Source organism: Eptesicus fuscus, chromosome 4 (genome assembly GCF_027574615.1).
Source record: "Eptesicus fuscus isolate TK198812 chromosome 4, DD_ASM_mEF_20220401, whole genome shotgun sequence".
Taxonomy (NCBI): Eukaryota; Metazoa; Chordata; class Mammalia; order Chiroptera; family Vespertilionidae; genus Eptesicus; species Eptesicus fuscus.
In genome coordinates, this window is record NC_072476.1 from 68,920,973 (window position 1) to 68,938,580 (window position 17,608).

General features: G+C 34.5%; 1 protein-coding gene across 13 annotated transcripts in view; it reads left to right on the top strand.

Moving 5' to 3' along the window:
* Positions 1-17,608, top strand: part of SSBP2 (single stranded DNA binding protein 2) — a 221,967-nt gene that overhangs the window by 133,925 nt on the left and 70,434 nt on the right. For 7 of the 13 annotated variants that reach the window (XM_054715106.1, XM_054715105.1, XM_054715108.1 and 4 more), the window contains one exon: positions 15,915-16,004. The exons of the other annotated variants lie outside the window; for them this stretch is intronic. In XM_054715106.1, coding sequence (XP_054571081.1) covers positions 15,915-16,004 — 90 coding nt within the window. The remainder of the gene's footprint in view (positions 1-15,914; positions 16,005-17,608) is intronic. 13 annotated transcript variants of the gene reach the window in all.

Sequence of the window (17,608 nt, forward strand, 5' to 3'; positions counted from 1 at the left end):
AGAACTTTTTTTGATGATGCCCCTAGGAACATTTTCAGGTCCTTTCATTCCTTATATTTAACTAGCATCTGATATAAGAACAAAATTACCCCCCCCCCCAAAAAAAAAGGAGAGAAGATATAGTTGTTAAATTATAAATTACTCTTAGACTTTGTTCCTCATTTTCAAAGACATAGATTTATAAAGTTTAATTTATGGAAAATTATTTTACTTTTGTGACTCATATATAATGCTGTATATTAGTGATTTGTTTTTTAATTCAGCTAATTAGCTATAAGTAAAACTTAAACTTGGATATATTATAGAAGTTAAGGGAGCTTTCTTTTGTAAAAAGTCACAATTATGCCTTTAAAAAAGGTGAACAGCTTTTATTTGGGCAGAAATTACAGAAAGTAATCTTTTCAATGAAGTACTCTTATTAACCACATGAGACTTGAAGTTGTTTTACTGTGATATTCTATTCCGACATCTGCACTGTGGTATTACCAGGTGCTCACTATAAAGTTCAATGGATCTTGACAAGCATTGAGTTGATTTCAGCGGCTATACTATGCTAGGAGTCATTGAAACAGAAGAGAAACCCATTTTGTTTTTTTTATCAAATCTCATCTTATGAGTCAATATATTTTTATTTCAATTATCACTATGAGTGGTACTTACCTTTATAATGACCAAATGAGTTCTTGAGAACAATCCCAAGATTGAAGCTTAGGGTACATACTACTGACTTGCCTGATAAATTATCATGCAAAACAAATGAAAAAAAAAAAGCCAAAAAAACCCCTTGTTTTATTTGCACTTTAAATATGAGTCAAATAGGCTGATAATTATTAACCATAAAATAAAATTAAATTGTAAGAGGAATTTCAATGTGCTCTTGTAAAAAAAAGAAATCAATAAAAAATGAGCCTCAAAGCAAGAATATATGTGGATATGCATAGCATTTTCATATAAAATGTAAAATATGAGCCCATTTGTCAAATATGTAAATAATTATATAAAATTCAATTATCTATAATAATAAAAGCATAATATGCTAATTAGACCAGATATCCTTCTGGACGTCCTTCCAGACAAAGCGAAGGCTGCAAGGGAAGCCCTGGTCCCAGGTGCCAGAGAGAAACCAGTGCCGGCAACTGGGGGAAGGAAGGCCTACTCGTGCACGATTTCGTGCATCGGGCCTCTAGTATATTTATAATTAAACACACATACACAGACATATGTTGTATATATAACATATATATGTATATGTATGTATATGATTATATCCATGCATTCCACTGATGAATATGACAGTATGGGATGATTTTGAATGAAAATTTTCAGTAATAATTATAGTTAAAATAAACTTCCTGTTAATGAAGTCCATTATGTTATGAAGTATCTTAGAGGCAAGTGGCAGAAGCCCCATTGCCTGTTATTTGACAATGTACTAAAAAAACCACATATTTCTTATTAGCAAACTGTATTAGCTATAGATGTGCAGATGTCCTAATAGATCATATCCATATCGGACATTTATTATTCAAGTTGATTTTAATTATAATGCAGACCGGAATCTGTTTTTGTTGCTGGTACAAGCACCATTTTTTTCCCCCTAATAAATGTGTTTTTCATTTATTCAGGAAGTCTCTAATGGCATTTGGGGGAAGGGAAACATTTTAGCTTCCTTCCTGGATAATGCAGTTTTTATTTCTTGTTGAAATTGTAGTCTCAGCCCAAACCCAACATTGGACAAAAGGAAGGAGTAAGGAAAGGAGGATGGAAAGGAAGGAGGGATGAAGAAAAGGAGATAGAAAGAAAAGAAAGAAAAACACAAAAGGAACACAAGAAACTTAACTATACAAACATTTAGTACATGTGTTTAAAAATGAATACGAAACTGTAAATATTCTGCTAAAACAGCAAGATCCTGTCATTGTTTCATTTCTACTCCCTGCTGCCCTGATGACATAATTTCATTCATATATAAATAAATGAAGCTATATCATATATATATGATGTTGCTGTTGCTACATTTCCAAGTAATTGAAACATAAAGGAGAGTTGTTCTTTTTACACATTTTTCTGAATTTTCATATGACTGTTAAAAAATAGCTAACCATCTCATATAGCTTTCTAAGTTTACTTCAGTAATAATACTTATTAATGCTTTGAGTAAAAACAAAATAAATATCCTAGCCCAATCTGGATTTGGGGAATGGCTAGTAGGGTTGTGAGTGGAAGGTGGAGGAGGGAGTACATCAAAATCTTGTTGGGGAAAGAAAGTTTAGGGAATTAAAAATACATATTTGATATAACTTTTTTTATGTTTAAAAGCTACGTAGAAGATAAAATTTAACAAAATCTTAGCTGATAGGGATATACAGAAAGTAGTGACAAAGTCCTGTAGGGAGCTGGATTTTAAAGGACTGACAAACACTACTCTGAGATAGTAAAGTGACTTTCTAAATCATTCTTTGAGTTTTGAAAGGTAACTATTTCAGTCGGCTTTCCAAATTATTATAATGCTACAAGTATTAAGTTGCATTCCACTCTTTGTCAAAGATCAAGTTTCTAGTCCATTTTCACAACTTTGCTTTCAAGTTTTGTTCCACATGAAGTGAGGAAAAAAATAAAACTATTTTAAAGTGTTTTTCCCCTTTTTCCTTCTTTTTTAAAACTTTAAAAAAATGTGTTTTTATTGATTTCAAAGCGGAAGGAAGAGGGAGAAAGAGATAAAACATCAGTGATGAGAGAGAATCATCTATCAGCTGCCTCCTACATGTCCCCTACTGGGGATCGAGTTTGAAACCTGGGCATGTGCCCTGATAGGGAATCTAATGGTAACCTCCTGTTTCATGGGTGGATGCTCAATCACTGAGCTACACCAACCCCATCCTTTTTCTTTCTTAAAGAAATCTTTTTTTCTGAAAGAATTTCATATTTTTAGAACTGATCTCTAGCCTTTGTGATTTATGTAAATCTACAAGTTGTCTTGGAGAAAATAAAACATTGAAAGGTAGTTTACAAAGTCTAGGGTCATGAGTAAAGGAATATATATTGCATGCATATTTCATCAAAGCTGTATTTGAGCTTACATTTGTAAGGAATGTAAACTCAATATTATTGTTTGTCAAATCACTGAGAGTTTAAGTGAGGCACCCAAGGCCACCTGAAAATATGGCCTAGGGTAGGCCATAGGGGCAGAGGGAGAATTCAAGCCTCCGGTCTGGTTCTCAGCAGTACTGCCTTCTCATCATTATCATTTCCTGAACTCCTGCTGTGCCGTAGTCCTCCCCCTGGCAGTTCCTAACCTCCATCAGAAGCTGTGACCTATTTTTAATGTTGCCTTTTCAAGTGAAGGGATAGTATTACATGCTGTGTTTTATACATTGCTGTGAAAAATGGATGAGAAAAAATTTATAATTTCTGAATCTACTTGCTATTTTCCTGCTCTTTATAATTAGCAAAAGCCTATCACCATTTGAGTCATAAATTAACTGAAGAATTAAACTATCCTAAACTGTATTGTGTTCTACCACCTCCTCCCACACAAGCACGCCTTTACATTATTTTCCGTAAATCTTGTTCTACTTTGTTTTTACTGTGTAAATCTCTGGTTTCTTCATATAGTTTCTGATTATAATTAAATATATGGCTTATTCTGCTTCTTAGATATGGATGTTTATTCGGATATATACTTGTGAAGCCAACTGAGTCACGTGAATGTAACTAGTGCTCAACATATTTTATAGAGCCTTGTTTGCTTATGTGTCTCTCAATACGACAAGCAACACAAATATTCACACATTCAAGGACTGACCCAGCTAATGTTATTAGCTTCATGCTACAAAACAAAGTAAATCTGCATCCAACTTTTTCCTAATCCCAAATAAGTATAACTGGAAAAAAGATTCTGAGAATGATCACAAATATTTACATAGAAGGTGGTTAGTGAAATGTTGAGTTAACATTCATATCTTTTAATATTAAATTAATTGTTTTCTTAAAATAGCCTGCTCCAGGTTTTTAGAAATTCTCTGGAATGTATAACTAGCATATAAAGTATAATTACTTTACAAATACTTGGTAGGTGTCAAGATTTTTATTTATTTTACATTTTCAAAATTAATGTCAACATTTTAAAAGAATTGTCTTGTTGGTATTTTTAAAATATATATGATATCAAAACGGCAATGGCATAAAAATAAGCATAAACTAATTTTTTCTAAATTTGATGAACTATATATTTTTAAATTCTAGAATACTTAATTTATTCAGTACTGAAATACAATTACTAAATCCTTTCATTGAAACATTACCATAAAAAAATGTAAGCAAGATTTACATTAATAGCTTGACTGAAGGAAATTCAGTTACATTTATGTAAAAAATATATTTTTAATTAATATTAGAATATAAGTAGAAAATTTCCCTTAGAGAGACATTTGTTGTTCAAGCTTTCCCATTGAGAAAGACTGCTTTTAGACTTCCAGAATTTTATAGGTTAACTCTGTGTAAAACCAGCATTTGCATTTCTAAAAGTTTGAAAATTATGAGTATAATAAAACTCCAGAACTGGGATGCCTACGATGCTTCACTTGAAATACCATTAATTACAAAACTTGTGCTTACACATGTGTTAAATATCTTCTGAATACAGATCATCAAATTTATTGTTATGAAGCAGATACATATATTTAAGAAAAGGTCTGTTTTTCTAATTCCTGAAATCAAATGTATTTTATAATGTAACTAGAAGCCCAGCGCGTGAAATTGCGCAGCCCCACCCACCCGCGCCGGTCTTTGGTCGTTTACGGCGCTAGGGCCACAGGCCTTTTATAATATAGAAGGAAAAAAAATCTTAGAGGCTATTTAATTAGCTGTTTTAATAATAAAAAGAAAAGTCCTAGTTAATTATAATAATATGAGTTTTCTTTTTTCTATGCTTACTATACTTCTCTTATAATAAAATATCATGCCTGTGTTTTGGAAGCTCAGAACTAGCTTGATAAGTTCTTACCCATGATTCTATAGAATATGAACAAGAAGCCAAATCCTGAAATTATATTCACGTGGTTACATCAGTAGACATTTGTTGATCATTTTAAATTTATGTCAAGAATCAAATCACCCCATTCCATTCAGTTAAAGTCAACTAAGAATTATTTTAAAGTTTTAGACTATTTGTGCAAATTCAAAATAAAGGTTAAATAATGGATCAGTGTGATTTTTTTATCTCATATTTTTAAAACCTTTAAACTATTGCTTTTCATTTCCTCATTAATAAAAATTATTTTGGTAAAAAATTTGGGGTAATTTAATATGATGTTTTTATAACAATCTATTGAACACCTAGCTATTAAGTCTAAGGTGCTGGTTTCTTTAGATAAGACTTTATTGTGGTCTTCAAAGAAATTGCCATTTTAATAGAGACTCAAGACCCAAACTCATGAAAAGTTAGACAAAAATACTTAGTGTTGGATAATATCAAAGATAAATATAGTATCATAAGCATAGTTATGCTTTCCAAATGTCAGAAAGTGGACTTGGAATATAAAATGTAGCTAAGTACTAATTAATGTTTAAGGGCTAAAATTCATTTACCCCGAAGTTTAACCAGTCCATTAGTAAGCGGGAGTAATTATATCAGCGGTATTCTTTTATTTCTTTGAGTCATAAAATCTGGACATGTGTATTTAAAATGAGGGATGGGAGGGAGAGTAGGGGAAGTATAACATAAAAAAGGAGAGGGGGTTTCATCTGGAGAAAAGACTGCTCTCTAGGGGGAAAAGGGCATTAAAGGAGAGGATGGATACACCAAAACCCATTGACCTTAAGATTATGACTTCTTATGGTACTTTAACAAAATCTTAATGCCATATTAAGATTAACAGAGTCAGCGTGTTCAGTAAAATCACTGTCATAATAATAACTCTTTAATCAAAATAATTTTATAAGAATTGTTCATATATTCTTTCAATAGATACTTTCAAATCTCATTGTATAAGGAAGATATTGAGGTAGGCACTGTTCTTCTTTCCAAGAGGCTCATAGTTTTAACTTGGTGGAGCAGATGCCTATGAAAAATTAACAGGATGTTGGAAACATGTAGGAAGGTAGTAGATATAAGGCCGGGAAACCCAATTCAGATTCAGAGTATGAAGGGCCTTATTATAAGACTAGAGGCCTGGTGCACGAATTCGTGCATAATTGGGGTCCCTCGGCCTGTCTGGTGATCAAGGTCGATGCGGGGAAGAGGAGCGGCCGGCCAGAGGGAGGGACTACGGTCCAGTCAGGAGGAGGGAGTGAGGGAAGTTGACCGCCATCCCCCCCCCAATCAGGGCTAATGGGGGGTCCAGCCAGCCAGGGGGAGGGACCACAGGAGGTTGGCCAGCCGGCTGAGGGGAGTTCCATGGGAGGTTGGCTGGCCATGGGAGGTTGGCTGTGGGAGCGCACTGACCACCAGGGGGCAGCTCCTGCATTAAGCACGTCATAGCTACTGGTCAACTGGTCGTTTGGTTGCTTAGGCTTTTATATATATAGATTACCCCGGCTGGCATGGCTCAATGGTTGAATGTTGACCTACGAGCCAGGAGGTCACAGTTTGATTCCTGGTCAGGGCACATGTCTGGGTTTTAGTGATTCTCTCTCATCGTTGATATTTCTATCTCTCTATCCCACTCCCTTTCTGAAATCATAAAACACATTTTTTTTAAAAAAAGTTGAAACTATGTTCTTAATATTATACATTTTAAAACATTTCATGGCTGCAATAGTAAACTCAATGGAGAAAGAGACAAGGACCCATTTTTACTAATTTCTGTTTAATTCATACAAATGCCAGGAAGTGCTGTTGGGGCAGGATACATATTAGATCTAGTTAAAACACTTTTTTAAGAACTCTAAGCCTGATGGAGTGCTGTCTGAACATATGTTTCATGGTAGATTCCATTTATTCTTTTGTTCAAGATTTACCCTGTATTCTAAAAGCCCAAAGTATAAGTGATGATTAGTCTAGCTCAAAATTTCTACCAATCATTATTCCAATATTTTCTAAGAGCATTCTTTATGACTGATTTTTTGTGTGTGACTGATTTTTGAAAAAAATGTATGTATATATTTAAACTCTATAGAAGGTACTGTGGCATTTTAAATTTAATATTTATAAGATGGCATTGAATTAGCAGGCAAAAGAAAGTCATTTTTTAATAAATATGGTTGATCAGCCCTGGCCAGTGTGGCTCAGTTGGTTGGGCGTTGTCCCTTGCACCAAAAGGTTACTAGTTTGATTCCCAGTCAGAGCACATGCCGAAGTTGAGGGCTCAGTCCCCTGTAGGGGGCGTGCAGGAGACAGCCAGTCAATGTTTCACTCTGGCATTAATGTTTCTCTCTCTCTCTCTCTCCCTCTCTCCATTCCTCTCTCTCTAAAAATTAATAAAAATATTAAAAACAAAAAAAAAACACACAAATGAACAAAACAAAATAGAAATCGACTCATATAGAATAAATTGATGGTTGCCAAAAATAGTGAAGAGGATTAAAAGGTACAAACATCCAGTTACAAAATAATTCCTGTGTATATACTAGTAGTGTACAACATAGGGAATTTAGTCAACAATATTGTAATAACTTCATATGGTGATAGATGGTTATTAGACTTATCATGGTGATGACTTCTTAAGGCATATAAATGTCAAATCACTATGTTGTACACCTGAAACTAATATATTATTGTATGTCAACTATCATTAAAAATAAAAAGTAAAAAACTTAAAATTTTTGCATTTGAGTTTAATGCCATTTTCTATAAGAAACCTGTCATATTTTTAAAATTTTAATTCAAAATGCTTTTATCCTTCCCATTACCCGCTATTCATAAGACCCTATACCAAATGAATTTTACATGCTTCCAAAATGTAAATTTACCATTTAAGGATAAAGATTTCTTATCTTGAGAATATCCAAGGTATGTGCTACAGTGTCTGAAGGCAGATAGTTCTAAAAGAGGAACTGTCAGATGTTTTAAGGAGTGACAGCATGCTCTAGAGCCCAGTGCCCCTTTGCAATATGAGATTTGGTATGTTTTTTTTAAGAACTCTAAGCCTGATGGAGTGCTGTCTGAACATATGGTACGTTTGTTTAAAACAGTCACAGTATCTCTTTATGTTGAAACTGTATTTAACTATCTTCCTCTGGTGACTGACTACCTTGCAGGTATCGGTGGTTACTATAGAGCACTGTAGTTGAAGGTGGATGAAGTTTGGCCAAAAGTGTCTCAACCACTGTCGAATGAAACTGATTTTTTAAATTTTAAAGTGAATCTCTAAGCATTACTGTCTTTACCTCTTGTTTCTCTGTTCAAACAGAAAGTAACAGTTGTTAGATAAAGTTCTCATTTTTTTAGCCTCGTTATTTGTATTATTATGTATTATCCTTAGGATCTTTGTTAAGGTGTGCTTAGATGATCTCACCACCAAAACGTTACACTGATATAAAAGCACGCTTTACAGGTATCCCTTCGTCTGCGTGTTTACATGTGCTAACATGTGGTAATGTTTTATTTTATCTTGTGGCATCAATTAAAAAGTTTCAAATCCAGTGGCAGAATTGAACAGAATTTTACTATATATTTATAAAAATAATTTAGAAAACTGGTTCAGTGCCTTAACCCTATTTCCAGTTTGGAGCCAATGTAAACAGATATTTTTATTTGTTATCTTACTATTTTTATTTTGTGCCTCTCATAATCCATTTGTTATGCCACTTTTAAGAAAGCAGTAATTAACATCTTTTAAAACTAAACAGTAGTATTTCTGCTCAAGTTAATTTCAAGTACTCTTTTTATCCATAATAACAACTCCTTGGGGATATGAGATATTTTAAATAAAATTAATGTTGTAGCTTTAAAAATTAATTTTAGTATGGGAATAATCCTAAAATATTGTGATATAATGAAATAATTTGAAATTTCCTTTATAAACTTATTAGAATACCTACTTAAGCATATTTAATCATTTGTTCTAGATAAAATTTAAGAGCTTTTGGAAATTTGTTGTAATTAGATACATATTGTTTTCGATTCATGCTAATAATGCTGTTTAAGGGAAAAAAAAACACAATTATTGACTTTAAATTTCTTCCTACAAAAGCTGTAAATTTCAAAAGAAAAAATTTATTTCAGAGGAAATATGTCTTTTGCATAAATATTTAACTGTCTCATTAGGGATATGACTTTTTAAAAGATGAGTACCTAATGATTAACTTCATCCTGGGAAAAACAAACAAAAATTGCAATGATTCATGCTATTGATACAGGCTGTACCTCCATGGCTTTAATCTGTTCTGTGACAAAGATTTAAAAAAAGACCTTCCTAAAATAGAGGCTCTGTGGTTGTGCAGTGAGGACACGTGAGCCTTGGATTCTAAGACAAGGCCATTTTAGGATGACAGAGTAAGCAGTTGAGAGAGGTCCTGCAGTAGACAGTTGAGAAGTGAAGACAGGTTAGTAGATCAGCCTTGGAGATTTTGGAGACTGGTAGCAGGCAACCGGCAGAGGGTATGTGCAGATGGTCATCATTAGGATGTTATAGAATGAGTAATGGGAATGCTCGGCAGGTGGCAAATACTATGCTCCAGGGGCAGCATGGTAAGAAATGACAAGTGGAGATCCAGGCGGGAACTATTGGCAACTAGGGAACCCAACATCAAGTATTGAGGATTCAGCTATAGAAATGGAAGTCCAGTGGCAGAACATATCCCCTCAGAAGTAATATGAGGAGAGAACTCAATAGAAGGTTTGGCTTTGGTCTCTGAGCCATCGAGATGCTAGTTAGGTGGGAACTGAGGCTGGCAGCCCAGCAAATGGAAGAAAGAAATGCACCCTCTTTTGGAGCAAGGATTGAGTCTTCATTCTAGTAACTCTGAATCAGTGCACAGGGTCAGAGCAGGGACCGTTAGCAAAGTTTACATGGTGGTGATCTTCAAACTGTGGTTTCATTTGTTTTTATATTTTCCCTACCCTAGAAATGAACTTGGCTAGAGGCTAGATGGGATTGGTGGAACCTTCTGTTAATAGTTAAGGAGCGATTCCTTTATGAGGAAGAGAAAAGCAGAGTTAGAGGTCTGGCAGGCCGTTGTAACTGAAGAAGAGATGCTGCATATGCCATTCTTCTCACTGTGCTTCCCCACTCTGCACTGCTGAAGGGGGACACAATTAAAAGCCACTGAAAGAACTGTGAGACCAGGTAAACCACAGAACCAAGCTTTGTTAAACCTAGGAGATATTTTTATTTTTAACCTGATAGACACTTGATGTGATAAAAATGGGAGTACTAGCAAATGCACACTGTGCAACAGGTCAAGTACAATTTCCTCTAAGGAGCCATAGAATTCCCTAGTTTCTAGATGCCCTTAAAAATGTCCTTCAAAATGAAATAGTCATTTTGGGGGAGAGGTGTATTTGTTTGGTACTGCTGACATACATTGCCACCAGGTTAGCAGCTTAAAGCACTGTAAATATATTATCTCTCGGTTCTGTAGGTCAGAGTCTGATATAGTAAGTGTGCTGGTTTCTCTACTCCAGTCTTGCAAGGCTGAAATCAAGGGGTGTTTGCCAGCTGGGTTCTTATCAGGAGGCTCTGGAAAGAATCCACTTTCAAGTTTATGTAATTTGTTGGTAGTTCCTTGGGGTTTTAGGAGTCAGCCTGAGGCTGCTCTCGGCTAGAGGCTGCCACATTCACAGGCCCTGGGGTTTGCATGGATATCTTTGGGTGGCTGTTCTGCTTACCACAGAGGAGAAATTTCTTTTTTCCTCAAAAGGTGACTCATCCAATTTCTCCTGTAAGGTTCCAGTCTGAGTAGTTAAAATACTTAGACTCTCAAGTAGAAGCCCAGGGACTTTTACATTGAATCAACAGTGTAGAAAAAAGACAAAGTCTTCCATCTTTGAGTTAAAAAAGGAAAAACAGGGACAATAACAGTAACAGTTACAAACTTGTGAAAGAGGGCACAACATTAATATTCCTAACACTTTTTCCTTGTGTTTCTCTTTACACTGTGGTTTTTGAAATATTGTTGAAGGTCACTTTATTAAGTGCTTGACTAAAATGTTAGATTGTGGGTGGGGGGAGGGATGTTTAATGGAAAAGCTCTCACAGATTGGCCTATGGTGTAGTCATGTGGCCATAATGCAGGCTTATTGCTCTAATAACAATTTACACAACATCAGAAGTTCATATGAACACAATAAATGCTTCTTGAGGGCTGAACTTATACTAGGTGTATCGGTTAATAATGTAGATTTTGTTATCAAAGGAAACACGATAATTTCAAGAGAAACGTCAGAATTGCTTTATTCAAAGTAATGTCTTTCGCTAGCTACACATTTTCCCCATCTTTCAGGTAATTTGTGGATACCGTCCCAATAGAACTTTTCTTGTTTTGAGGCAAACCATTCAGAGACCCAGTTTTCCACTTCTTTGTATGTTTTGAAGTGCTGCTCAGAAAGTGCGTGTGCCATCGATCGGAAAAAGTGGTAATCTGAAGGAGCAAGGTCTGGTGAATACAGCGGGTGGGTTAATACTTCCCAGGCATGACCTTTTAACGTGTCTTTAACTGGTTCTGAAGTGTGTGATGGTGCGTCATCATGAAGCAAAATTACTTTGCTGTGTCTTCTGGAACATTCTGGTCGTTTCATGATCAAAGTATGGTTCAAATTGATTATTTGTTGTTGGTAGCAATCAGTATTAATGGTTTCACCTGGTTTTAGAAGCTCCTAATACACCACACCTTCCTGATCCCACCAAACGCAGAGCATTGTCTTCTTTCCAAAGCGATTTGGCCTTGCAGTCGATATTGATGGTTGACCTGGATCACCCCATGATTTTGTGCATTTGGGATTTATAAATCCACTTTTCATCGCCAGTCACAAATCGATGCAAAAAAAAGACTTTCTTTCATGCCGTTGAAGTAACATTTTACTGATGACTTTTCGGTTTTCCATTTGTCTTTCGTTCAGTGTATGTGGCACCCATTTTCCTTCCTTTAACATCTTTCCCATTGCTTGTAAATGATTGGAAATTGTTTGCTGAGCAACGTTTAATCTTTCTGCAAGTTGTTTTTGAGTTTGACACGCATCTTAATCCAGTAGTGCTTGTAATTGTTGGTCTTCAAACTTTTTCGGTTGACCTGGATGTTCTTTGTCTTTCACATCGAAATTATCACTTTTAAAGCGTTTAAACCAGCATTCACAAGTATCTTGAGATGGAACATGTTCACCATAAGCTTCCCGAAGTATTCAGCAGTACTTTTCTTCAAAATAAAGTAATGAATTAAAACTTCCCGCAAATGCTCTTTTTTTGGCACAAAATTTGACATTTTTAAGTATAAAAATATCTATGATGTTAACACCTTCAGAAAATTTGACATATGAAGTTTTGAACCTTGTTGTCAATACAAAATAGCATACATATCAAATTACATATATATCAACATATGTGTAACTCCATCTATTGAAAAAAATTCGCAATATTAACTGGTACACCTAGTAAATACAATATATGAATGATGATAATGGTATCATAAATATCCCCATTTCATTTCATTTTTAAACAGAAACTTTTATTTGCTATTAATAAGAGTTTTCTTAATAATTTATAATCATCACTTTGGCGATTATTTACACCAAGTTCAAAATTTTGTGTCATCCAATAGCTAGGCATCTAATATTTGGGGTGCATGTACAGATATGAAGATATCATTTAGAATGTAATGGTCTCAAAACAAATCCCTTATGTCAGACCTTTTTCTTATAATCTATTATTTCTGATTAAAGCTGAATATAGAATTCAAGGAACCAGGAAATATGGCTGCTGTCCTGAAAACTGACAACTGAATCAAAGGCTGCCTCCTGAAGTATTCTTAGGGATGAAATCATCACTGTGTTTATCAGGGTCTTTTTGCATTTCTCTTGTACTTAAATCATTTTTTAGCATCAGTAGCTGCTTCCCTTTCTGTTTTCTGTAATTTCCCATGCTTCTTGGCTTTCATATGAAAAAGTTAGCATTTTGTAGAAATTACCAGCTAATCACAGCACTCTTTTTTTTCTTCTGCATGGCAAACATCATCTGTAATATTTAGATCACCAATTCTTAGCCACTTTATATGTTTCAGAGGCATGGAGGCATAGAACAGATGGACATATCTCTGGGTTGGGGGAGGAGGGTAAACAGTGAAGAGAAAAACCAAAGAACCTACATACTTATATGCATAGCCCATGGACACAGACAGTAGTGTGGTGAAAGCCTGGGGGAGGCGGGCTGGGCAGAGTGGGGGGAAATGGGAGACATCTGTAATACTCTCAACAATAAAAATATGTATATTTCACTTTTTTTTAAAAAGCAAAAATAAAGGGCAATGATGTTAACTGCTATATTGCACAGCTTAAAAGAGTCCTTGACAATATATTTTGATTGAATTTATTAAATAATTTTGAAGTCATGAAATTAAAATTTAAAGTCACTTTAAGGATTTAGATTGCTTAAATCTTCATCTGACAATTATGTCTCACTTTTAAATAATACCTGGAAAAAAACATAAGAAACATGTATAATAAAGAACTCGGAAGGAAATATTAGCATTTTAGGTATCTTTAAACTATGTAGTCCCCCAGAAAAGTAAAGGAGCCAATGATGACCCAGCATCTTTACTTCTTAAATTTTAATTTAGTTGCAAACAAACATTTTTACTACCTTTGGATAGGCAAAATCTTCTTTTATATACTTTCTAGGCAACTAGAATTAAGGGAGAAATCTCATCTTCAAACTATACTAGGAAGTTGCAGTAATTCACTGAATTCTGTTTTGGTTTTGTAAACCTGATCGACATTTAGTATTCATTTCTATACAAGTACTAGAGGCAAGGATTCGTGCACCAGTGGGGTCCCTAGGCCTGGCCTGTGCCCTCTCACAATCCAGGACCCCTCAGGGGATATTGGACTGCCAGTTTCAGCCCCCAATCCCCATAGGCCAGGCCGAAGAACCCCACCAGTGCACAAATCCATGCACTGGGCCTCTAGTATGCATATAAGATCTTTGGTTAATCTCTTCCCACCCTCCCCCCCTTCCCTGTGAGATTCATCAGTCTGTTCCATGTTTCCATGCCTGTGTGTTGAGCATCTGCCCCTTGGTGGTCATTGCGCATCATAGCTACTGGTCGAATGGTTGAATGGTCGGACGGTCGCTTAGGCTTATATATATATATAGTTAAGTGAGTGTGGTTTACAAATTTGTATCTTTTTATGTCTTTTTTATTGCAAAAACAAGTTTCTGTTCTGCAATTAATTAGAACAATAATGACATCCAGTGTCTAGCTTTTGGTACTAAGAGCAGCTTCCCCTGACTGTCAAAGGATGCAGATCAAAGCTTTCTTCCCAGATCTGCCTTAATCATATACATTTACACTAAAAGAGAATACATATTAGGTGGTAAATTTTCCTTTTACTCTAACATTCTATATTTAATCTTTATGCAAGTTTAGTTAAAATTAAAAAAAGAAATTTGTCTTTCAGTTTTTAAAAAATATGAGTGTTGACATATGAAATGATATAGAACAATATCTGGCAAATGGTAGGTATTCAATTAATGTACCCTACATTAAATTGCATGCTTTTGCTTAAAATAGAATAATATATTAATGTTTCATCTTAATGTTTAAGAAATATTATTTTTTTATAGTTATATGCTTTATCAGATGTTTAGTTATATGCTTTATCAGATGTTTATCAGATGTAAGCAACATTTTAAATAGCCACATTTACACCTAGATTTCCTCAGGAAATAATAAAATCATTGGCCTTCATTATTAATAACTGCCAGTTCTATAGAATAAACATTATTATTTTTATCAGTTTATATACTGGGAGATATATGCTACAAACATACTGAGATATTACATCTTCTATTGGGATATTAGTACATGAATGAGGGTAGTGCCACAGATCCACTAGATCCAGTGTTTGTTTTGAGTTCTTTTCATAGCAGAACAGTTAGATTTATACTAATCTGTCTTTAGCATATTTCTGGTTCCTCTTGACTGTTCTCAGTGTTTGTGATATGTCTACCCAGGTTGAGAGTTGAAATCCATGGTTGTAGAACAGTTGTGTATATTACTGCTCTGTGTAAGAATTAAATCTAAAACCTTGATTTGATTACAAAGTCTAAACCCAAAGGTTTTTGTACTCCTATGTCATGAAGCCCTAGGATTCGATGAAATAATTTGCAAGTGAAGTAGACTTAATTTTTCAACCTGTTTTTTTTAATAATCTGTTTATATGAGACTATTCTCTCCAAATCTAATTCCTTTCTCTTATTAAGTCTCCTAATTATTTTTTTACACTCACCATGTTATTTTTACTATCAAATATGTTTTAGCTACCAATTGTAGTCTATCAGAAAGAGAATAAATAATGTGTTGCCACCTATAGGCAGAAACTTTATTTATGACACACAGAAAAGCATAATCTAAAAAGATAGTTCTGTTTTCCATCTCCTACAACTACCATTTTCAAACTTACTGCTTACATATTTACCTATTGTTACTGATGTTGCCATTTCAGATGCCTGTGCCTTAAAGCATTTGTTTAAACTTTTATCATTTTGTTATATTATTTGTTTTTTTCAATATGTCATTCAAATATAACATCTTATTACAGTTCTGTGACTTCAGCAAATTTAGAGGCCTGTATAAACCAAATAACTTAGTCATATACTAAACTAACTGTTGTATCTTCGTTTACCTCTGTAGAGGGGGAAATTACCAATATTTGTTCCCAGGAATGAAAAGCTTCCCCTCCTACAATCTATTATCATTAGTCTTTGGTTTTGTGCCTTCTCTGTAATGATATAGGTTTGTTTCTCCTTTATTCTTTGCAGAGTGCTGCAGCAGCTCCCAGTCCAGTGCTAGGAAACATTCCCCCAGGAGATGGCATGCCAGTAGGTCCTGTACCACCAGGGTTCTTTCAGGTACTCAGAGAAACTCTGACTAGGAATGTTAAGGCATAGGAACTCCTGTTTGATTTTATTTAAAGATATGAAGGAGAATGAGACTATTTTTATTCTTAAGATAAACATAATGCTGTGCAGCCAACTCTTGATTATTCAAAGACATTAGCCCTTCCTTCCTATATTATTGTCAAAACTTAATTCATTTATTTATTTTGCTATTTCATTGTTCCAGAAGAAAAAAAGGAGTTGAAATGCAAATTAGCCCATTAAGTGAACTTGGTAAAGGTTTGATAGGAGAAGAGGCTAAAGATGAAGTTCTGAAATGGATTTTAAATATCTAAGTTATCCATGTCTCCAGAGACTAAAGGTAATCAAGATTTGGCTGTAATTTAAAAAAAATATGGCTAAATCATAACCTATTTACTTATCAAGATTATCGGCTATATCAAAATATTTGAAAATCATCTTTGTGGCTTTTAAGCTGGAATTTTTATTAATATCATTACATCACATGTTAGCATTATAAAATTTTAATAAGAACTCTTATTTTAGCAATGATGATAGTGATTTAAGAATTACAATACATCCCTTTTTAATTTTATGACATCCACATCTTAAATTTGACAGTTTTTAAACCCAAATCAACAAAGATTTTGAAATTCATTTATTTTACTACCTGGTTAATTTTATACCCCCCTTTGAGGAAATTAGGAAGAATTTAGGAGTTAAAAACTAGAGTTGAAGGCATTATAAGAATTAATGTAATATGCTATAATAACAATATCTAACACAATAACTGCTTACTGTTTGCCATGCTTTGTTCTAAATATTTTACATATATAAACTCTTAATCCTTACAATAACCCTAGATGTGAAATATGTATTATTATCATTGCCATTGCACAGATGGAGAAGCCAAGGCTTGGTAGATATAGCGGTTTGCACAAGGTCAGAAAGTAACGGGGCTGGGATTCAAATCACGGCTTTCTGGGCTTTTGCCATTAAATTTTCCTTTAAAGTTTAAGTTGATCATTACTCATAAAACATTTCTAGCTCATTTTTCCCCCCTCATGCTCTTATTCCTCTTGCCAAGGATACATAAAGGGGTAGGTTGGGAAGGAAGCCAAATTCTTCCTAGGGTTAAACAAAGTATATAAAACTATACATTTTCACTTTTTATACTTTGTAGAATGATCTATTCTCCCCTTACCTGTCTTCTGCCTTAATCTTAATAAGAGAAATTGAAACAGTTAAATGTGCTTTAATTATTTCAATGTGATAAATAGTTGAGTCCTATTAGAAGCCAGGCACTGTGGCAGGCATCTAGAAATGTGTATACGTAATATGTATCTTCCTGAAGTTCATTGTCTAGCCAGTGGGGCATTGAAGAGAAGTAACTGTCATACAGCAAGATCAGTGCTGTAACAGAGGAAAACGTAAAGTTCCGTGATGACCTAGAAGAGAGCCATTAAGTCTGCCTGAATTGGAGCTAAGAGGGGTTTGGAAAAAGTTGTTCAGGAAACAAGCAGAGGAATGATATTCCACAAAGTGGGAATAGTATAAGCAAAAGTGTGGAGGCATCAGAATAACCCTGTGCAGAGGTGTTCGGAGTAATATACACA